This window comes from Canis lupus, chromosome 17 (genome assembly GCF_048164855.1).
Source record: "Canis lupus baileyi chromosome 17, mCanLup2.hap1, whole genome shotgun sequence".
Classification (NCBI taxonomy): Eukaryota; Metazoa; Chordata; class Mammalia; order Carnivora; family Canidae; genus Canis; species Canis lupus.
The window spans coordinates 12,402,747-12,425,552 of NC_132854.1; the positions used below are offsets into that span (position 1 = coordinate 12,402,747).

The 22,806-nt window shown below is 39.9% G+C and overlaps 1 protein-coding gene and 1 long non-coding RNA gene across 40 annotated transcripts in view; one reads left to right on the forward strand and one right to left on the reverse strand.

The window, feature by feature from the left end:
• The window catches only part of DOCK9 (dedicator of cytokinesis 9), a 279,300-nt gene that overhangs the window by 140,679 nt on the left and 115,815 nt on the right, over nucleotides 1-22,806 (forward strand). For all 37 annotated transcript variants that reach the window (XM_072782523.1, XM_072782529.1, XM_072782544.1 and 34 more), the window contains exons 3-7: nucleotides 7,454-7,543; nucleotides 11,783-11,865; nucleotides 14,513-14,582; nucleotides 16,629-16,724; nucleotides 17,705-17,839. In XM_072782523.1, the coding sequence (XP_072638624.1) occupies nucleotides 7,454-7,543; nucleotides 11,783-11,865; nucleotides 14,513-14,582; nucleotides 16,629-16,724; nucleotides 17,705-17,839 (474 nt within the window). The remainder of the gene's footprint in view (nucleotides 1-7,453; nucleotides 7,544-11,782; nucleotides 11,866-14,512; nucleotides 14,583-16,628; nucleotides 16,725-17,704; nucleotides 17,840-22,806) is intronic.
• LOC140607902 (uncharacterized) overlaps nucleotides 1-22,806 on the reverse strand; it is a 42,040-nt gene that overhangs the window by 11,672 nt on the left and 7,562 nt on the right. The window contains exons 4-6 of one of the 3 annotated variants that reach the window (XR_012009817.1): nucleotides 20,246-20,354; nucleotides 16,578-16,679; nucleotides 10,049-10,165 (exon numbers count right to left, since the gene is read on the reverse strand). This is a non-coding gene — a long non-coding RNA (uncharacterized lncRNA). Of the gene's footprint in view, nucleotides 1-10,048; nucleotides 10,166-13,012; nucleotides 16,680-20,245; nucleotides 20,355-22,806 lie in introns of those variants that run through there. The other 2 variants (XR_012009818.1, XR_012009816.1) reach the window with 2 other exon arrangements.

Here is a 22,806-nt window from a genome sequence, read left to right on the forward strand (position 1 = left end):
ATGGAAGACACAGAGACATAGGTTCCCTGTGGGGGAACCTGATGTGAGACTTGGTCCCAGCACCCTGGGATCACGACCTGAGCCAAAGGCAGATGCTCAACCACTGAGCCACCCAGGCCTCCCAGAGAGAAAAAAAGTTTTTAAAATAAAAGAGCATCTATTTGAAATTTGTCCTTCCAAATTAGACTGAAGATTGTTATAAGTTCTGCTGTTTCTGTTCAGGTCTGGGGGCAACTCTGAACTCCTTCAATTCATTGCAGTTAAAAACAAAAAAGTCGTCTGAAGATTGACCTGGGCTTTCATGTTTCCTTGGATCATCTTCTGAGCCCTTTGGGTTGAGGACTTTATCCATTTCTCTTCCTGTAGCAGGTCTAAATTTTTCTTTTCAGTAACTCCTGACTTTTTTTTGGACTTCCTTGTAAGACTCCATATTTGGCCAAGGTAATTAAGGATCTCAATGTTAGAGACTACCAGCATTTAACCTAAGTAACAGAACTGACAAAAATAATTTAGACTATTACAGTAGCTAGAGGAGAGCTTTTATTTTTATGTTTTTTAAAAAGATTTTATTTATATATTAGTGAGAGAGAGCAGAGGGAGAAGGACAAGCAGACTGCACTGAGCAGGGAGTCTGGCATGGGGCTTGATCTCATGACCCTGAGATCATGACCTGAGCCAAAATCAAGAGTCAGATGCCCAATGGATTGAGCCACTCAGGTGCCCCTAGGGCTTTTATTTTTAAATTTTTGTGCTCTGCGATTTCTATCCAAATGGTTGTCAGGGATGTATTTATATTTGCAGATCTTATCACACTTCTTAGCGTGAAATGTTTCTCCCTTCCCTCTTGCAAGTGCAGAAAGTTAGAGAATGCTGCTGCTAAGCTTGCTTAGTAGAATGGAAATGAATTATTTCCAAACATAGTTAATGAGACTCATATTCTTTGTCCACATTTGATGTTGATATATATAAATTGAACACAGACCCATTTTTTAGTAGGAATATAATTTTAACTGGTAGAAAACTATAAGAGAATACCACAACCATGAAAAAGAAAATTAAGTCCACTTTTGAGAAGGGCTTTAGTGTTCATGGAGTATAAATCTCCAGGTATTGATTGGGTCTCTGTTACAAGCCAGATAAATAAAACTGCAGAAATTTAATGTGAATCGATTTGGCAGACAGTAGACTATTACCCAAATATGACTTTTAATAAACAAAATCTAAGGAGAATTAAAATATAGCATTTACTCATGCTGTAGTCTTCAAGGGAAGACTTCACTTTTCATAATGTGCCAGAGAACTATTTGTAATAACAGGAAAAAACATTATATACAAGTAATGGATGATTTTGGTAGAGTCCTACTTCTATTCCATTGACTACTTCATTCATTCTTGAAACATTTATTGAGTACTTAGCACAGAGTTACAGATTGGAGGATATGTCTCCTGCTCTCAAAGGAATCTGTAGTCTGATAGGAGAAAGTGGGATATCTGCCTATGAAAAGTTTTGGATAATGGAGTCAGGGATTGACGAGCTGCTATCAGACAGGGCCTCATGGGCCATGGTTTATAAGTCACCAAGGTCTAGGATCAGATCTTAGCTCTGCAAGTCCAGAAACTGAATTTGTTCAATGTGACCAGAGTTGTTTGGTCTCAGAGAACTGATATGTAGCAGACAGCCCACAAGAGAACAAACCAAATGTCATTTAATAATTAGCATTGAGAAGTAGAATTAATAAGCAGATCAGAATACATTGATTGGCTGTGTCAGCTCTCTCTCTTTAGGAAAGTTTAAATGGGAATCACATTTTAAACAAGTGAATGGGCGAGGCTGGGCTCAGCATTGAGTGGGAAGACCCTTGGGAACTGAGGACCTCAAGTGATGACTCCTCACTGGGGTCACGTGCAATGTTAATGGTGCACAAGTGACCCCAGCCAATGGATTCCAGCCTTTCCTTTTAAATGGTGATAAAGACACTGACAAAATTGCTCTGCTCATGCAAGCCCTGTTCTTTTTCTTGGCTCCTTCTTTCCCTGGGTGAGTTAAGACCATTGATTAGGCTATAGGTTAGTGGGTTTTTTCATTCTTCAGTGTTTTTTAATTCAAGTTTAATTAGAGTTCTTGACAGTTTTTTTTCCTTCAGCATAGGATATATTTGTAGTTTTAGGACTTACTGGGTCTCTTTTGTGTGTGCAAAGAGCTAATCTAATTTATTACGTCTTTATTTTGCTCTTTTAACTACCAAGTTTCTACCCCTCGTGTACTGAATACAACTTGTACCCATCCCATACATTTAGTTTAAGTGTCTTAGTCATGGTACACACCTTCTTGATGTCCTTTTCTCCCCCCTTTGGATATAGACTCCCCTTTTCTTTCCTCTCATCAGCCTGTGCTTCTGCGCCTCTTTCTCTCATGCTTTTCTGTCATACTCTTAGCACTCTAATAATTTATTTCCTCCTCTTCCTCTGTCATCAGACTCTAAGCTTTATAGGAACAGCAGGTATACTTTATTAAACTTGGTGTGTCCAGCTGCTAATTCTGTGTCTGGTGGTAGAAAGTAATAACTCAGTGAAGGCATGGATGGATAGATGGTTGAAATTATACTTATGCTGAGCCCTAAAATGATAGGTACAATGTTTTCAGGGAGGAGAAGCCATTGATATCTACTCTTAAAAAGTCCAATGGACATTTTTATCCATTTTACTTGTCCATTTTTAGGACATTGACAAATGTTCTAGAAAAGGTGAATATGGAAACCAGATTGCAGCTTAGTGTGTTCCCTCAGTGCTTCTGTCCTAACTCTATATTGTGATTAGTATTTGAAATCATTTTCATGAAAACATCAGTATTCTTCAGTACGTTAATTAGGACATCTTCTTAATCTCTTAGAGTCTTATTACAGTTATTTATTGCTAAGTAACAAGCCACTCCAAAGCCTAGTAATTTAGGGTAATAATTTGTCATTTCTCACAATCCTGAAATCTGATCAAGGCTCATCTGGGTTGTTCTGCTTTACTTGCTATCTGCAGGGGCTGGAATGATTCCTCACTTAATTGTGATGTCTCTACCAGTTTGACTAGGACCAACTGTGGGCTGGTGGGGCATCTTCCTATGTCTGGCCTCTCCATATGGCTAGTTTGGACTTACTCACAGCATAATGATATCAGGTGGTAGAACTTTTTATGCGGAGGTTGTCTTCCAAGAAGGAAGAGCAGAATTGCTAGTTTGCTAAGTTTGGAACTAGCAGAATACCACTTCCACCTCATTTGATTGGTCAAACCCAGCCTAGATTCAAGGAGAGGGAAGTCATCCTCCTTTTAGTATGAGGAACAGCATGAATATATAGGGAAGGATAGCAGCCATCTACCTAAAAGAGATGATCTAAAACATCCGATTTTATATACAACAAGAAATAGATATAAAAATAACATTTAAGCTAGATATGTACTACAGAAGTATGTCTCACTTAAGTGAATGATTTTTAAGGAATGTATTAAGTTTATTTGGATGAAGACTCTGGGAGAGCAAAGGGCTCTTGTCAGAAAACTAAACTTTGTCAAAATCAGAGCTGGGACCTGATCAGTAATGGATTCAAACCTAGTATTCTGCCACTGATGGGTACTAAATAAACACACAGATGATTGGTTTAATTATGCCCAGTGCTCTCTTCACTGTAAAAGGTCAGGTCTCTCTTTAATGCTTAAAGTTGCCTTTTTTTTTTTTTTAAAGTAAGAGCATAATGGCACTCACTCCCCTTTTCTTATATTATTTCTGATTTTTAATAGTTTTGACAACCTCATAATCACTGTGTTATGTGGAAACTTTGTGAATAGATTATGTATCTTCAGTGCTTATTGTCACATATCTTTATGGCATTTCATGGGAACAGGTGGGAAATAAGGGTCACCAGTTTTGAAATTTGTAAAGAAGCCAAGAACGAAGGCTTCAGCCCTTTTGGAGGCTGAATGAATTAGTAATTTACCCATAAAGGACTTCAGTGGAGAATGGGGTTCCTTCATTCCCTTCCTTTAGAATAAGGGGACCTATTCGAAAAACAGGGCTTAAGATTACTTTCCAAGATAGACACGATGCAAAAATGAGTAAAATAAGTGGAGGAGACACAACATTGAGAAAATAGGGGCAGGAAATTAAGTTAAACTATATATAAAATATATGTCCTGAAGTTTTCTCCCAGCTGGAGAAAAGGGATCACAGATTTGACCCAAAGCTTCCTCTAACCAGAGAACATCTGGGACAAATGCTGGGGGATGATAGTTTAGTTTAAGTAGCCACAAAGAGCTACTGCAGGGTAGATTCTCCTTGCAAAGTGTTTTCATGTATGCTGTTTTTATAACTATGATCTGTTAATAGTATCCAAGGATTATAGTTCTTGGGAGAAAAAATCTAGAACATTTCTCTCTGAAGCCTGAAGTCCAGTTTTCTCATATTGACAAAATAGTACCTTCTAAACAACGTTAATTAGGGTGGATGTGCTACTGCCTGAAGTCATGAGGCATTTTATTATTTAAAATAAGCGGTAATTGGGCAGCCCAGGTGGCTCAGTGGTTTAGTGCCTGCCTTCGGCCTGGGGTATGATCCTGGAGACCCGGGATTGAGTCCCACGTCAGACTCCCTGTGTGGAGCCTGCTTCTCCTCCCTCTGCCTGTGTCTCTGCCTCTCTCTATCTCTCTCTCTGTGTCTTTCATGAATGGATGAATAAAATCTTAAAAAATAAAATAAAATAAGCAGTAATCCTCTTGAAACGTGAGAACAGTTCTAATGTTTACAGGAGGGGTGGTAGCATTCTTAATTCATAGGTCTCTTCAACAGATATTGGTTGAGCACCTTTTACTTGTCTGGCTACCATGCTGTTAGGCATGGGGATGTGGCAGTGAACAAGAATGGACACGAAAGGCAACTAAGAGATGAATGTGAAGTAGAAAAAAACACTCCTAAAACTTACATGGAATCACAAAAGACCCCCAAGTAGCTGAAGAAATCCTGAGAAAGAACAAAGCCCAAGGCATCTCACGCCCTCTTTCAAGTTCTACTTATAAAGCTGTAGTCATCAAAATAATATGGTACCAGCATAAAAACAGACATGTAGGCCAATGAAACAGAATCAAGAGCCCAAAATGAACCCAAGCATATACAGTCAACTAATATTTGACAGGGGAACCAAGAATACTCAATGGAGAAGAGACAATAAATGGTACTGGGATAATTGGCTGTTCCCATGTAAAAGAATGAAACTGGACCCATGTGTTACACTACTCAACAAAAATGAACTCAAAATGGATTAAAGACTTATACATAGACCTGACATCATGAAACTCTTAGAAGAAACATTGGAATAAAGCTTCTTAGCATGGGCCTTGGTAATGATTTTTTTGGGGTATGAAACCTTAAACACAAGTAACAAAATAAAAAACTGTGACCACAGCAAACACAAAAGCTTATTCACAGCAAAAGAAACCATCAATAAGGGATGCCTGGGTGGCTCAGTGGTTGAACGTCTGCCTTTGGCTAAGGGCGTGATCCCAGAGTCCTGGGATCGAGTCCTGCATTGGGCTCCCCGCAGGAAGCCTGCTTTTCTCTCTGCCTATGTCTCTGCCTCTCTGTATCGTAGATAGATAGATAGATAGATAGATAGATAGATAGATAGATACCATCAATAAAATGAAGAGATAAATGGAAAAAACATTTGCAAACCATATATCCAGGGGTTAATATCCAAAATATATGTAGAACTCATACAACTCAATAACCAAAAAAAAAAAAAACAAACCAAAACAAAACAAATAACCCAAGTTGAAAAGGACAAAGGACTTGAACAGACATTTTTCTCAAGAAGGTGTGCAAAAAGCCAACAAGTGCTTGAAAAGATGTTCAACATCACTAATCATTAGGGAAATGCAGATACAATCACAGTGAGATATTACCTCATATCTGCTAGAATAGCTGTTATCCAAAAGAGAAAAGATAACAAAAATAAATAAAACTATTGGTGAAACATGTTTAAAAAAAAAAAGACAAGAGATCAGATGCTGGCATGGATGTGGAGAAAAGAGAACTCTTGTGCATTGTTGGCAGAGTTGTAATTTAGAGCAGCTACTATGGAAAACAGTATGAAGAATTCTCAAAAAAATTAAAAGTAGAACCAGCTTATGACCCAGTAATCCCACTTCTGGGAATATATCCAAAGGAAATGAAAGTTTTAACTCAAAAAGATATCTACTGTTTATAGCAGCATTATTTATAGTAGCCAAGACATAGAAACAACTTAAGTGTCCACTGATAGGTGAATAGATAAAGAAGTTGTGGTATGTATCTGCAACGGAATAATATTAAGCCATAAAAAATGAGGGAATCCTACCATTTGTAACAATATGATGGACCTTGCAGGCATTTTGCTAAGTGAAATAATCAGACAGAGAAAGACAAATACTGTGTGATTTCACTTATTTGTGGAATAAAACAAGACAAAAGTCATAGAAAAAAGATCAGACTTGTGGTTACCAGAGGTGGAGGATAGGGGGAGGAAGAATTGGAGGAAGGTGGTCAAAAGATCCAAACTTCCAGGTAAGAGATTAATAAGTACAAGGGACGTGATGTACATGGCGACTACCATAAATATGGCTGAATAATATATGGGAAAGCTCTTACGAGAGTATATCCTAAGACTTCTCATCACAAGGAGAAGGGTTTTTTCTCTTTCTCTTTTCTTTTTATTGTATTCATGTGAGAAAATGGATGTTAGCTGAACCTATCATGATCCTCATTTTGCAATAGATGTAAAGCAAACCATCGTGCTGTATGCCTTAAACTTACATTGTGCTGTATGTCAATTATTTCTCAATAAAACTAAAAAAGAAGACATAGATGTGATGATGGTTATTGCACACCAGTGTGAACCTACTTAATGCCACTGAACTATACACTTAAACGTGGTTAAACTGGGGTGCCTGGCTGGCTTAGTCAGTGGAGTTCAAGACTCTTGTCTCAGTGTCATGAGTTTGACCTCATGTTGGGTATAGAGTTTACTTAAAAAGACCTTTAAAAAAAAAGGTTAAAATGGTAAATTTTATGGTATGTCTGTATTACTCTAGAAAAAGGCCATTAAGACAAGTAAAAGGCAATGTAGTGTGACTAGATCAAGCACTTGGGGTTGCAGAGTGTTAGGGATTCTGAAAGTGGCCTCTACCCTGCCTGGGAGGGAGCAGAGGGCTCCCTGGGCCCCTCACCCAGAAAGAAGCAGAAGCCATTGCCGCACACACGGCTTTCAACTTTCTGATACCCAAAGGGATCTGTTGTGTGTGACCCAAGGAGGAAGAAGTGCAGAGCTGGCAGAAACCGAAGTGACTGTGTCCGAGTGGGGCCCTGCTGCACCCCAAGGGTGGCGCCTTTCCATCTTCCAGTAACTAAACCCTCTGCCTGCACTTTCCCCCACAGACGGCCACTCTGAGACGACAGGGTCGGTATATGTGCTCCACTGTTCCTGCAGACGCGGAAGAGGAAGCACAGAGCTTATTTGTTACAGAGGTAATGTGCTTTTTCTACATTAATTCACATGTTATTTTAAAGCTACTTTTTGCTAACACCCCCCCCCTTTAATTTCAATGGTATTTTCAAGGAAGTGTCAGAGATATAGTTACATTTTTATAATGGAAGTTAAAATAGAATAGTCTAGAGTTTTCAGAGTCTGAAACTTGGACAGAAATGTCAACAGTGGTCATTTCTGATGACTGTTTAAAACATGAATTCTACAGAACTTACCTCATAGTCCTAGAATAAGGGGTAACTCTTATGAACTCACTGGAAATCTTTGGCAGAGGCTATTATTGAGATTATTTTCAGTTAGAAGCTTAGCATACACATTTAAGCATTCATTTACTTTAAATGTTTATATTTGTGACTTATTTTCAAGACTAGTTCAATATTCATGAAGTGCCAGGTGATAATGAACAGAATCTATCTCCGATCAATGTATGATTATTATCACTCCTGTTTGAACATATAAGTAATTATTATCTTGTTAAAGAGGAAAGAGAAATTACTGAATTTAGACTGCTTTTAACCCCCTTAGGGTTTCTGTTTCTTTTTCTAGGTGCTTTTAGATACGATAAACTAATTAGGTCTTTTAATTTTGTTTCTTGAAGTGCTCCTTCATTTAAAAATAATGGATTTTTATCTTTGTTTTTCTAGTTGAGTTTTAGATGATACATATGCCCATCAATAAGTTTGCCCACCACAAGGAAGTTATGTTTTTAAAAGTGAAGACCAATTAAAATAACAAGATCATAATAACAATATTTAGTTTCCACTGAGATTTTAAAAAAATTAAATATGTATTTAAAATTGCCGAAGTATCATCTCTCATCCTTCTGAAAAGAACTTCTTGTTTTACTTTCTTTGCTACTATATTAGTAGAATTAATTCTAGGCAAATAGAGTCAGATATGTTTATATAGTCTTAAGTGTTTATTTTAAAGCAGGATGTAAACAAACTGTGAGTGACCCACGGGCAATGTCTGGCCCACAGCCTGTTTTTGTCAATAAAGTTTTATTTCACCTTGTAACTCAGAGTTGAGTGTTTGCAGCAGAGACCATGTGACCCTCAATGCTGAAAATACTATCTGGCCTTTTTTTTCTTTTAAGATTTTATTTATTTATTCATGAGAGACACACAGAGAGAGGCAGAGATACAGGCAAAAGGAGTAGCAGGCTCCATGCAAGGAGCCCAATGCAGGACTCGATCCCAGGACTCCAGGATCACACCCTGAGCCAAAGGCAGATGCTCAACCACTGAGCCACCCAGGCATCTCCCACTATCTTCCCTTTAGCAGAAAGAGTCTTGTTGCCCTCCTATTTTACAGCATGGAGCATCTTACTGGTTACTGATTCAGTTCTCCCAATTTCTCAAAAAACATGATTTTTGAGGGACAACTCTCCATTTAGTTCTTCAGTCACTGCAGGCTGAGCAAGAGCAGCTTCGTGCTATGCTGCTGGAGCCAGTAGAACTCAGGCCTCTTGGGACCCTGCCACTAGGGTGGAGTGCAGCAGCACTTCCTCTCCATCCTCTGGTCCAGCCGAGAATGACCTAATGGCTTTCTTTTTAAAACAACTTCAAAAACCTTTCAGTATTAACTTCAAAATATTATTGAATTTCATGAGTTTGGAAGGTCAGTCATGAAATCAGCCAGTTGGATTCCTGTCTTTCTAGAGTTACAGTTCTCTGGATGCTGATTTCTGATGTAAACCCTCATCTCCTAGACTTTCTACATTCCCGGAGGGGTGGGGGTTGCTTGCCTTATCCTATACTTCAGCCTCAGAATTTGGCTGGTGCCTGCCATGTGCACTGTCAACAAAGGCTTCTTAAATGAATGACTCTCTGGCTATCTAACCTGCTTAACTGTGTTTCTTATAATTTAAAATATTTAAACACGATAATTATCTTTCTTACCCATTGTACCTAAGATATTAAAAATCTGGGCACCTAGGCCTTCCATTCATACATGCACTGATTGTATACAAGTGTGTGCTTATTTTTTTTTTCAAGTGTGTGCTTATTTATTTGCTTTTTAACTGCACAGGTGCATGTCATACTTCAGAGTAGGTTTAATGTCCTGCCAGAGACTTTGGTGGTATGACTTTAGTTGCCATGCTTGCTCAAAAAGCTAAACAGAATAGGAGGAGTATGTGCACAAGAATGTGTCATACCTAGTCAGACCTGACTTGACTGTGCTAATGGATCTAGAGAAAACAGTTGGGAAAACCCAAGCCTACAGATAATTCTGAAATCACTCTTGGTTTGGAATGTAACTTTGATGTGGATGTCAGATGTTCTCAATGGTGGAAATGCTTTAAAAGTATTTTTTGAAAAGCATTTACAAGAATAAAATAGTACTTAAAAATTTAAAAACATTTGTAACCACATGGCAAAGAGATTGAAGTTTTCAACCCTCCCATCCAGTTCTGTTCTTACCCCTTCTCTGCTTTCAGAATGATAATATAAAAATCTTACACTACCTGCCCTTCACAACCGTACCTGTAGAATGCTTAGCATAGAGTCTGGCAGGAGAGAAGGACTTGGTATTGTTGATGTAGTTATTTTCATGACTTTGGTGTGAGGGGGAGTTTGTTTCAGCAGGCCTTTGGGCATAATCTATGAAAGATTAAAGAAGGTTGTTCATCTAAATGATGAACTGAAGTAAGCAGAATACAGACTTTGATTATGATGTTGATTATAGCCAGGGTTAAGTCAATGAGATAAGTCAAAAGTACATTTAACTACCTTTTTTTTTTATTTAACTACTTCTTCACTTAGTCATTTCACTTATTCATTCAATTTTTTTTCCATACTCAAGTTTACATATGTGTAGCCAAGAGCTGACTATTACAGAAATCAATTTAGCTGGTGGTAACTTAATCAAACATTTCCCCTATTGATTTTGACTCATTCATATTTAAAGTTCTAGTGGATATGGCCTTATAGTTTTTAGAGTCTACACACTATTCAGTGGATCATCCTGGATAGATGAGTGAAAGACACCATGCTGGTCTGTTGAATCTGTTGGGTATGAGGGAATTTAATGCAATATAGGGGACATAGAAACTTACTATTTCCCCCCAAGAGTTTCTTCTAGCTAGTGTAGGATTTAAATTGATATGAGACACATTAACAGGAGGAAAAAAACCCCAAGGTTTTATTATGTGCACATGGAGGTCCAATAATGAAACTGAGACTCCAAGACATGACCAAGGCAGGCAGTTTTTATACATTTTAGGCAAAAAGACAATAAATTTGTGAGGATTTGACAGGATAAAGAAGACAGGCATTTGGGAGCTTTAACTAGTAAGGAATTCTAAGCAGAATTTAGGCTGAGGTAGTAGATTAGGAAAAAGATAGTGTTTATTTTTGTAGGTTTCTCAACTATAAAGTCCCTACCTCTGGTGATAACGGTTTTTTAATTTCTTAGTATAGGAGAGTAATTTTCATATAGGAGATTTGTTTCTGACTTTCAGGGGGATAGAAGAGAGTCTCAGTGTCCTTGAGTGGTTTGATTCCCAAGTAGCTTCAGTTGAAAACAAGCAATATGCTGTTGTACATTTTGGGATGGCCTGCCCTGTGCCTCACAGCAATGTGTAGGTTAGTATCATTGTAGAATATAAAGCTCTCCCTCCTTTGGTTCACATGTATATGTGTGCACACAAGGTGATATCACAGTGCCATTGTGAACTGGAATCTAAATTTTTTTCTCCTAATAACCTCCCTCTGGCCCTTATAAATAACAGGGAAAACTGAGGGCAGATTTACATCATACTTAGTAACAGAGCTAGTTGTAACATTACTAAACACCATGAAAGGGTCTTTAAGTTCACACTTTCCATTATCCACTTTCACATTCTAGTAGAAGGCACATGACTTCTTAAGAACCAAGGCCTTTGAAGTCAGAAGCATTACATTGTTCATTATGTAAATACAGCAACATGAAGTGAAATTTGTCCCCTTGCAAAATCTGTCCTCTGATCATGGATGATGGTAACTTTAAGTGCCCCCATTCCCAAGGGTAATGTTTTAGTGATTTTTAAGCTTTTTAGGAGCCTCTGATAGTGGAATTTCAGGCACGAGAGGGTTGAGGTGAATGAATTTTTTTTCATGTTTATGTGGGTGTGCATTCATAAACCTTCCCAAATATTCTCCAAAAGCTATCACATATCTTTTTTCTTTTCCTCTTATGCTTCTTTATTTTTCCTTTAAATCCACCCTTCCCCCCTGTAGTGCATCAAAACCTATAACTCTGACTGGCATCTGGTGAATTATAAATTTGAAGATTACTCGGGAGAGTTTCGACAGCTTCCAAAGTGAGTAAATGGTCAGGCCACACAAGGTGGAGTTATACACTTGGGCAATAGTTTTTGCACTTGAAATGCTTAGGGAGGTATGTAACTTCAAATGCAATCACAGTAACTGGAGAAAATATTTCTAGATAGTTTGTCTGTTTATGGAATAGCTATTATTTCCAAGGTATTTGATAATAGGACTCAAACCTAGCACTCTGGGATTGGTTAAGCGGTAATAAACACATGGATGGTTTAGTTATGGCCAATGGTTCTTTTCAGGATACCACTGATAAAACACAACAGGTGATGTACTTTCAGTGAGAACTAGAAGACAAAATGTAAATGCTACAGTGCATTTTATCTTTGAAAGAATATTTTGAAGAGACATGAAAAGCATTTTATATTGAATAGATCATATGTTAAAAAAAAGTTTAAATCAAAGAGCAAGCATTTTTCCAGACTATTTTCTTTACCTTCTTTCAAGTATTAATGTGTTCTGGAATACACCAAAAAAAAGTATGTTTAGATTGATTGGTAGTCGTTAAAGTGGACCAGATGTAGGTAGGTCTTGCCTTGAGAGGATGTGTTAGAAAATGAATGGTATATCCTGAAATGATGCAGTTGGTAAATTAGGTCTAGCTGATTATAAAAACCAAAATCAAAATCAAATAATGATGGATTGTATTTCAAATGTAACCATCATCAATGAAAATTTTACCTATAATTGAGACCCTGTTAATATATTTTTCTCTGTATTTTGTGGCGTCTATGAGTTTGGACCATTGAAACTATCTCAGTGGACCTAGCTGTTTGTTTTTCCTATTTGTATGGCTCAGCCACTCCTTAAGGGTGTTCAGCCAACTTCCCGATTGACTCTGTTTAAACCTCAGCTGAAAACACTCCCTCCTTGCAGCATTATCTTCTCCAGATGGGTATGCTCTCTAGTTCTATTTTTACCCAATACTTACTTGGGGATTTTTAAGTTCTTTCCATTGGGTTGGATTAATCTATCCTCACTGACAGTCTGGTTCAGACTATTCTCCTAGCTATCATAGAACAGACTATGAGATGGAGTGAACTTACTAGATGGTATGCTTTTAACACTGGTTGATTTCACCTTTAGCATTAATAATTTTCCAGTTGTGTGGTAAGAAAGGGGGAGGATTCCTTTTTTTTTTTTTTTTTTTCCTTTTTAGGATTTTATTTATTCATGAGAGACAGAGAGAGGCAGAGACATAGGCAGAGGGAGAAGCAGGCTCCCTCCGAGAAGTCTGATGCAGGACTTGATCCCAGGACCCCAGGATCACCACCTGAGCCAAAGGCAGATGCTCAACCACTGAGCCACCCAGCACCCCAAAGGAGGGGGGATTCTAACAGCGATTAAGAGCATAGATTCTATAGTCTGCCTGCATTGTTTGTTCACTCTGCCCTCTGTGAGCCTCAGTCTTCTCATCAATTAAATGCTCTTAACTCCAGCCCCTAGGATCTAAAGGAGTGAAGGAGATAAAACATGTGAAGCACATTGCTTAGAGCTGTGACTGTGCTGTTGTTGTTAACATTGTCATCATCAAGACCATACCTCCCACTGTAAAGGCCATGACCCCATTTTCCTTTTCTCTTATAAACTTCATTTATTTATTTATTTATTTATTTATTTATTTATTTATTTATTTATGATTTTTTATTTATTCATGAGAGACACACAGAGAGAGGCAGAGACAAAGGCAGAGGGAGAAACAGGCTTCATGCAGGGAGCCCAATGTGGGACTCGATCCCGGGTCTCCAGGACCACATCCTAGGCTGAAGGCAATGCTTAAACCGCTGAGCCACCCGGGCTGCCTATAAACTTCATTTTAAGTTATTCTCCTGGAGCACTTGGGTGGCTCAGTCAGTTAAGCATCCAGCTTTTGATTTTGGCTCAGGTCATGATCTTGAGGTTGTGAGATCGAGTCCCACCCAAGTTGGGCTCTGTGCTCAGCAGGCAGTTTGCTTCAGATTCTCTCTCTGCCTCTCACCTGCTCATGCGCACTCTCTCTCACTCTCAAATAAATGAAATAAGTCTTAAAAGTTATTCTACCAAGTCTTTACTTATTAATACACTTTTCCCTTTTTTTTTTTTTTTAAAGTAGGCTCCACAGGGCCCACTGTGGGGCTTGAACTCACGACCCTGAGATCAAGACCTGAGCTGAGATCAAGAGTTGGACACTCAACAGACTGAGCCACCCAGTCACCCCCTACACTTTCCCATTTTTAATATATCTAACTCCCAACAACCTATGCCAGCTTTTCTATGTGGCTTTGGGGGGCTCCTCATTCTTGGATCACCCACTTTGAGGAGCAGTAGTGTCAACTGTTTTTATTCTTTCTATTTTGAAGCTTTTATTTATTTTCATAAGAGACAGAGAGAGAGAGGTAGAGACACAGGCAGCAGGAGAAGCAGGCTCCCTGTGGGGAGCCCAATGTGGGACTCGATCCGGGACTTGGGGATCATACCCTGAGCCACAGGCAGATGTTCAACCACTGAGCCACCCAGGTGTCCTGATTGTTTTTATTCTTCAACTGAGTGAAGCCAGCTTTGGATTTGTGTAAATGTTGGTTCCTCTCATGGGGGAAGAGATGCAACATCTCCTCGTGGATTATAAAATAAACTTCTTTCTTCTTTTTAAAGCAAAGTAGCCAAGTTGGATAAACTTCCAGTTCATGTCTATGAAGTTGATGAGGAGGTTGACAAAGATGAGGTAGGTGATCGCTTGCAGATTTAAAAATTGACTTAGTTTACAGATTTACAAGATTGGTTGGAAAATTACCAAATATTAGCCCAAAGAGGAGTTGGAATGTTACTTGAAATGGGAAGAATTTTTAAAAAATGTATTGTTGGATTGATTGAAATAAGGTCTCCCTTTCAACTTGACTGCTTAGCATTGCATGTTCTTCCTGTCTTGTTTATTTGTTCTGAGATTATTTTCAAAGGCCTGAATAAGATGTGGCTACGTTGTTAAAAGATATGAAGATTACTGAGACCTTAAGTTTAGGTTGTTTTTCAACAGGATATCTTGACACAATCTGGCCACCAGTAGATTTGAAATGGCTCTTTCTTAAGTAATGGCTTTGAGTGTAGTATATGGTACCAAGAAGTTTTTCTTTTTCTCTTTTTTTAAAACAAGCCCACTTGCCTTACTTTTGGAGAAGTATATAAAGAAAGCTGGGCATTAAGATGACTGAGTAAGGGAAACCTAATGAAAAGTTGGTGCTGCCTGTTTCTGCATTTCTCATTATCCCCTAGTCAGTATTAGATACCTTATTGTGATTTGGGTGGGGGGTGGGGTGGGGTGTTCCTATTTTTATTTATTTATTGTCAGCTAAGCTATAACGCCAGCTATTCAAGCGTGTTAAAATGTTCATGGTAGCAAATTATTTTAGAAACCACTTTTATTTATTTATTTTTAAAAATATTTTATTTATTTATTCATGAGAGACACAGAGAGGGAGAGAGAGGCAGAGACACAGGCAGAGGGAGGAGCAGGCTCCATGCAGGGAGCCCAAGGTGGGACTCAATCCCCGGTCTCCAGGATCACACCCTGGGCCGAAGGTGGCGCTAAACTGCTGAGCCACCCAGCTGCCCTAGAAACCACTTTTAAAATAATTCTGGGAAGAGTAAGTGGTCATTCAAAATGAAAAGATACTAAGAAAAACTTGGTGCTGATTGGTAGTAAGAGGAGAACCATTTGAAATAATGCATGTAAGGGCGCACAACACACTCTAAAATCCTAGACAGGCAAGTTATTTCTATTATTGCCAGCAATAAGAACAATAAAACCACCAATACTAATATAGAGATGATCTAAAACAACACATAAGATGGGTCTTTCTGCAATGGTCTACTTGATTAGAAAAAGAAAGATCACTATTAGAGACTAGTCTAACAAAGTGTGAGCCCAGGTAATGTGACACCATGTGGCCCTCTCTTCCTACCATATGTACTCAAGTGTCCATTGGACACTGCCTTAGAGGGGCGAGGAGACCACAGGGGAGCCTCACAAGAGGGCATGGAGGGCCCTGGGTCAGGGTGTGGCAGATTGGCCAGACTGTGTGTGTACACATGTCATCTGTCAGTCTGTCAGATGTATGAGTGTGTGCCTAATGTATTTGCAGCAGCAGCCAGTGGCCTCACTTGCCTCACTTGCTCCAGAGCCCACAGTTGGAGACAGGACCTGCAGACACGAGTGTGTTGGTTTCTCTAGCTATGTTCCTGTGCCTCTCCGACTCCCCTCCTCTCCATTACCTCTCTGCCTTCTTGCCTGTCTTTCCTTCCATGCTATTGCCCCATCCTCTTCTCTCATCTCTCCTTTCTCTATTGCCTCCCATGTCCTTCCTTTTTTCGTTCACCTTCCCCTGAACTGAGCCTCTGGGAACTTTTCCAGGAATTTGCTTTTGTCTTCCAAGTATAGGGGAGTTATGATTTGAAAACATTTTTTCATGAAACCAGGCGAGACCTTACAACCTGAGTGGTCAAGTATGGTATGTACTCTCTGTGGCTCATTAAACACTTAAAAATTTGGACTGGAGCTAGCTTTGCCTTTAAATGGGCTAGAGTTTTCAGGAATTAGGCTTCTCCTTCTCTTTTACTGCCAAACAGACTCTAAAGTGACTTGTGGCAGATGGTGACTCCAGGGAAGGGATAGGATGGGGCAAGCTGGCACCAACTGAATGATTTTCACCTTGACCAAACTCACAGCAGGATTCGTAGTAATGGGAGCTTGATTGTAGCTTTCCTTCTCTCCTAGGATGCTGCCTCCCTCGGCTCTCAGAAGGGTGGGATCACCAAACACGGGTGGCTGTACAAAGGCAACATGAACAGTGCAATAAGCGTGACCATGAGGGTAAGGCGGCCCATCACCCTGCATTCCCCTCTCATTAAACCCATTCTGCTCTAGGTCTTGGAAATAATGCTCAAAATGAATGGGTATGCTGTTCTTCCTGACAAAAGTGATATTGTCTGGTTAGTAAGATGCATCCCTGGTGATCGACCCCCATTGGTACTGTCCCACTTTTACCCATTCCCCTGCTTCACCCTCTGACCACCAGCATGACGAGACCGTCACTGGGCTGGTGTGTAGGTGCAGTCGCCAACATGGGATTTCTTCTCTGTATCCCCCGCAAGAGTGTTCCATGGCACCTCCAAGCGCATCACCCAGGGTCTAAATCTAAACATTTCTGAGAGGTCTACTGTGACCAACTCAACAAAAGCAAAACTTGAGGACCAAAGGGAAAATTGTTAGATTGGAAGGGGGTTGCAAAGTGTGAAGAGCAGAACTGTTTAAAAAGCCATTCAGGAGATAAGTGGGACCAGAGAAAGACTAGGATAAGTAATAAAGAGGAGAGAAGTAATGGAAGGGAGTTAAAGATGGACAGGGAGATAGAAAATAACTCAGGGGAAATGCTGACCATCATAATCCTGAGGCTGGGAAATCATTCAGTGTCACGAGGCAGAGAAAAGTTCCTGTTCTGTGAGCAAGAAACCCTGGGGATTTGAGAAAGTTTCCATCCTTCTGTGCTGCATCCCAAATTGGAACTCATTGTACTGCTTTTGGGTGGTTATGTAAAAATATCAAATTCTGTGGGTGAGAAAAATGACCCATGCATGTTAAGTGAACCACCGCCTCAGAATTTAAATGCACTGAAATTATTAAATGTGATGGAGAGTCCTAATCTAACTCACCATTACCTGATGCGTTGGCCAGAATTGGGTTTGTTTTGAAGAGAATGGAAGTGGTTTTCACATATGTGTATAGCTGTGAGTTATCGATGGACATTGTGACTCTTTTCATTTTGAGACAATAGCTGTGTCTTCTTCTCTCAGTCATTTAAAAGACGGTTTTTCCACCTGCTTCAACTTGGTGACGGATCCTACAATTTGAATTTTTATAAAGACGAAAAGATCTCCAAAGAACCAAAAGGATCAATATTTCTGGATTCCTGTATGGGAGTGGTTCAGGTAAATATGAATAGGGTTCTATTGTCAAGTTTTCTTATCTGTTAGAATGCCATCTGTGAATGAGCAGATTTAAGCAAACACTTATAAGAGTGGCAGTATTTGAGGGTGGAAATAGAATAGCTGACTGTCAGGTGAGTAAAGGCTTGTTTTTCATCATGATAGAAGCTGGCACATAAAGCAGACAGAGTTCTGTTGTGGTAGGCCTGAACGTTCCTGTGTTTAAGACATGGCTGTGCTGCTTTACAGCTGTGTGACCTTGGACAGGCCATTACCAAAAGTTTCTTCTCAGGCAAAATATGTGTAATGATCATGTTTCCTTAACAGGGTACATTGAGAGGGCTGGATGAATTAATTTGGAAATTCTCAGAACAGTTCTTGGCCTCTCAGTGGTGACTTTTATACTATGATCATAGTACCAATTGCAGGATAGCCAAAAGACTGGGTTTCAGGTCCAGAGTGAATTCAAATCCCTGCTCTACCACTTACCAGCTATGAAACCTCAGAGACATCATGGGTCCTCTCTGTTTCTCAGTTTCCTCATTTGTTATATAGAGATAATTGTCCCAAATATGGTTACTGAGAGGATTAATTAATGTATTTAAAGAGCTTAGAACAGTGCTGGCACATGGTAAGAATTTAGCCAACATTGGATATTTTTATCATAGTGCTATTGCAGTTGTAGAGTTACTTTTTTTTTCAAGATTTTATTTATTTATTCATGAAAGAGAGACAGAGAGAGACAGAGACATAGGCAGAGGGAGAAGTAGGCCCCATGCAGGAAGCCCAATATGGGACTCAATTCTGGAACCCCAGGATCATGCCCTGAGCCAAAGGCAGATGCTCAACCACTGAGCCACCCAGGGATCCCTAGAGTTACTTTAAAAAAAAAAAAAAAATTACTTATTAGATTGAGGACAAGTAGGGGGAGGGGAAAAGGAAGAAGGAGAAGCAGACTCTGCTGAGCAGGGAGCCCAATGTGTGGCTTGATCCTAGGACCCCAGGATCACAACCTAAGCCAAAGTCAGACACTTAACCGACTGAGCCACCCAGGTGCCCCAGTTGTAGAGTTATTCTTAAAAATTATTTTTAATCATGCATAATGCACTAATGTTATAATGTACTCATATTATAAAAAAACAATCAGATAAGCTGAAGGTCCCTCTCAATCCCCATCTCTCCCTTTCCAGGAGAACTGCTGTTGCCATTTGGTGTAGGTCCTTTCATACCTTCACAGAATTATCTTTGCAAGCAAGTTGCCACTTTCCCAATCTGACCATCCATCCACTCCCCTGCCACTTTCCAGGAAGACCTAAGGCAGTACCATACAAGGACCAGGATCACATGAATTTAAAATGGGTTTGAAAGTAGAAAGGTGAACAAGGAGTCCAGGTAGTGAGGAGATAGAGAGGAATCAGCTAATAAAAAAACTAAAGTGTTAAAGAAACCTGTCACCTGCTGTGGGTGGGTGGCAATCTGGGGTCTCTGCTTTCTAGCTGGGAGACCCGTTTGATAGTGCAGTGCAATGCACACGATGCAAACAATCCAATTAGTCAGAAGCTGCCCGAGTCATCTCAGAATGAAGATCATTCAGACATTTCTCGTGGGGGCCCTCATACAAAGGCCACTGTGCGATTAATGAACAATCTCCTTGACAACCCCTCACAACAGATGCAGTCACCATGATCAGAGAACTCTTCGTAAAAATGACTCAGTGTTGGCCAATGACATTGGCCTGAAATACTGTTCTATAAGAAAGGTTGTTTTGTGGGTCCAGTGTGATGGAGGTTGGAGACACAGCTCTGTGGTTTGATCTTCAGGGGTGTGCACTTGTTTATGTACTCACGTGTATAAAATAAAATTGCATTTTTATCCAAGTAATACATTCATCTGGGTCAAACAGTCAAACGGTGCAGAAAAGTAACACTACATGCACATTCCTGCCTGCAACACCTCTACCTTATCCACTCCTCACTCCCCCGAAACGATCATTTTCAGCTTTTTCCACCATTCTTTCTGGGGATGTGCCTCCATAATGCTGGAGAAGGCATGTCTGCTGCTTTTTATTCATCACTTGTGGACATTATATGATGGAAGATAGGATTTTAGCTCCTGCAGCCTTCCTTCCTGCTCTCATCTGGACTAATTACTTTCTCGGCCTCTGGATAGCCATCCTTATGAAAAACTGCCTTCCTCCTTGCGTTGGATTCCCTATTTCCAAGATCCTATGTCTTCTTCAGTCTTGTCTTACTTTCTTGTTTCAGAGGAGCACATCTTCCAAGTAGCTTCCTGAGAAATCATGTCTGAGTTGTTAATTCTTGAGTTAACTTACCTGCAAATATTTTTTGGTTTCACATTCATATTTGATTGATAATTTGGCTATATGTATAAATCCAAGGTGAAATTTACCTTAGAATTTGAAGGCACTCCATTATCTTCTGGATGCTCATGTTCTTGTGGGGGGCTGATGTTACTCTTATTCCCTGTTCTTTTCGATCTTCTCTTTACCTGTAGTGACCTGAAATTTAGGTTCATGTGTCTTCATTTTGATTTTTTTGGTAAACTTTTTTGTTTAGGCATAACACGCATATAGAAAATGTATACAAAGTGAATGCGTGAGTCTGACATTTTGCTACTAAATCTGGATCTCTTTTGTTTTACATGCTGAGAACTCAGGGAGAGCTCACATTCTGGAAACTGTGTCCTGTATGTTGTAGCCACCCTGGTCTTTTTGAACTGTGGCCGGTCTCTTTGACTCAGGGAGAATGGCAGGACTCTGACCGGGTTCCCCTTCCTGGGCTACAACCCAGATACCGCCTCCCACAGAATGTTGACAGGGCTCCCCTCATTTATTTCCTGTCCATCAGGGATTACATACCCTAACTGTTGTCAAATATCTGAAAACAGTTGTTTCATCTATTTTGCTCAGTGTTATAGTTATGATGGGAGAATAAGTCCAGACCCTGTTACCTCATCAGGCCAGCAATATAAGTTAGAAGTCCAGCCTCAGATGTCTGCAATAGCCAAGCAGGAAAATTAAGTAAAAGAAGATGCCTGAGGGGTGCCTGGATAGCTCCGTCGGTTAAGTATCTGCCTTCTGCTCAGATCATGATCTCAGGATTCTGAGATCCGATCCCTGTGTTGGGCTCCCTGCCCAGCGGGGAGCCCACTTCTCCTTCTCCCTCTGCCCCTCCCCCCATGCTCTTTCTCTCAAATAAATAAAATCTTAAAAAATTAGAAGAGGTCTGAGTGAAAAGTAAGAGGGAATGCTGAGAACTGTGATAAACTGGAGGACAAATTGGTCCTGTGTCATCAGGGCAGCCCCCTCTCAGCTGTGGCTGATGCTGCGGGGCTGGACTACCAGCTCAAGGGTGCCAGATGATCTCTTTTTTTGTTTTTCAAGAAATACAGAAAGATAAAAATTTACTTAAATCTTGGTATTTTTAATTATTGGAAATCAACTTAAAAACAGAAAAACGCCATGCAGGATGTGCCCCCTCAAAATGATGAAATGCACATAAGTGTATTGGGGTCCTAGATCAAGCTATAGCACCAAATAGAATGCACTGAAAATTATTTTTGATTCAACAGCTAATTGGCATGGGGATGACCCTTAGCCACTAACCCAACCTCAGCTGAAAGCTGCCATAGTAGAAACCAGATTATATCAAAATAGTTTATCCGCAATGTAAAGTAGGCAGTACCAGGTTGAGCTGTCAGTGACCAGGAGTTTACTTCTTGTGTGGGACTTCCAAGTAGGAGTTTCATTTGGATTCTAGAGTTGAGGTACCTTTTAAGTTACTTAGTTAAATTTTCCAGCATTGAGTTTCAGGGGTTTTTTTTTTGTTTTTGTTTTTTTTTGTTTTGTTTTTTTTTTAGATTTTATTTTTTTATTCATGAGAGAGACAACAGAGAGAGAGAGAGAGAGAGAGAGAGAGGCAAAGACACAGGCAGAAGGAGAAGCAGGCTCCATGCAGGGAGCCTGACGTGGGACTCGATCCTGGGTCTCCAGGATCACTCCCTGGGCCGGAGGTGGCGCCAAACCGCTGAGCCACCTGGGCTGCCCCGAGTTTTTTTTTTAAGATTTTATTTATTTATTCACAAGAAACACAGAATGAGAGAGAGAGAGAGGGAGAGAGAGAGGCAGAGACACAGGCAGAGGGAGAAGCAGGCTCTGTGCAGGAAACCCGATGTGGAACTCAATCCCGGGATTCCGGGATCACGCCCTGAGCCAAAGACAGACACTCAACTGCTGAGCCACCCAGGTGTCCCCTGGCATTGAGTTTTTAAAAAGAAGTTGAAAGCAGAGCTAACTATATTAAGAGTTTTGTCATCTGTCTCCAGCACATTTTATAGGTGATATATGCATCCAGCATCCTGGCCTATCAATCAGTCTTTGCATTGCTCTTCGTAACCTTAGGTTCTGACTTCAAGGGAATCTCTTTCTTCAAATTCTTTTTGTAGATGTGACTGATGGTGTTTAGCATTTAATTAATTATAACAAAGGCTTCAAAAATGTTAGGTAATTAGTCTTTATCCATATCTATTTGTAAGCCAAGTGAGTGCCAACAGTTGTGTGTGGTGTTTTTGTTTTTTTAATTGTTTTGGACATTGTAGTTAAAAAAAAAAGTAATTAATGCTATGGGTTCAAAGAAAATGCATCAATTGAGATTTTTTTTTTAAAGATTTTATTTATTTATTCATGATAGACATAGAGAGAAAGAGAGGCAGAAACACAGGCAGAGGGAGAAGCAGGCTCCATGCCGGGAGCCTGACCCTGGACTGGATCCTGGGACTCCAGGATCTCACTCTGGGCCAAAGGCAGGCGCTAAACCACTGAGCCACCCAGGGATCCCCTCAACTGGGATTTTTAAATGAACTTGAAAGAAATCTAGTGTAGAATTTTAAGGCCTAAAAGTATTTTCAAATGTTGAAGTTGATTACACTTATTTTCAGATCAGGTTACTGAG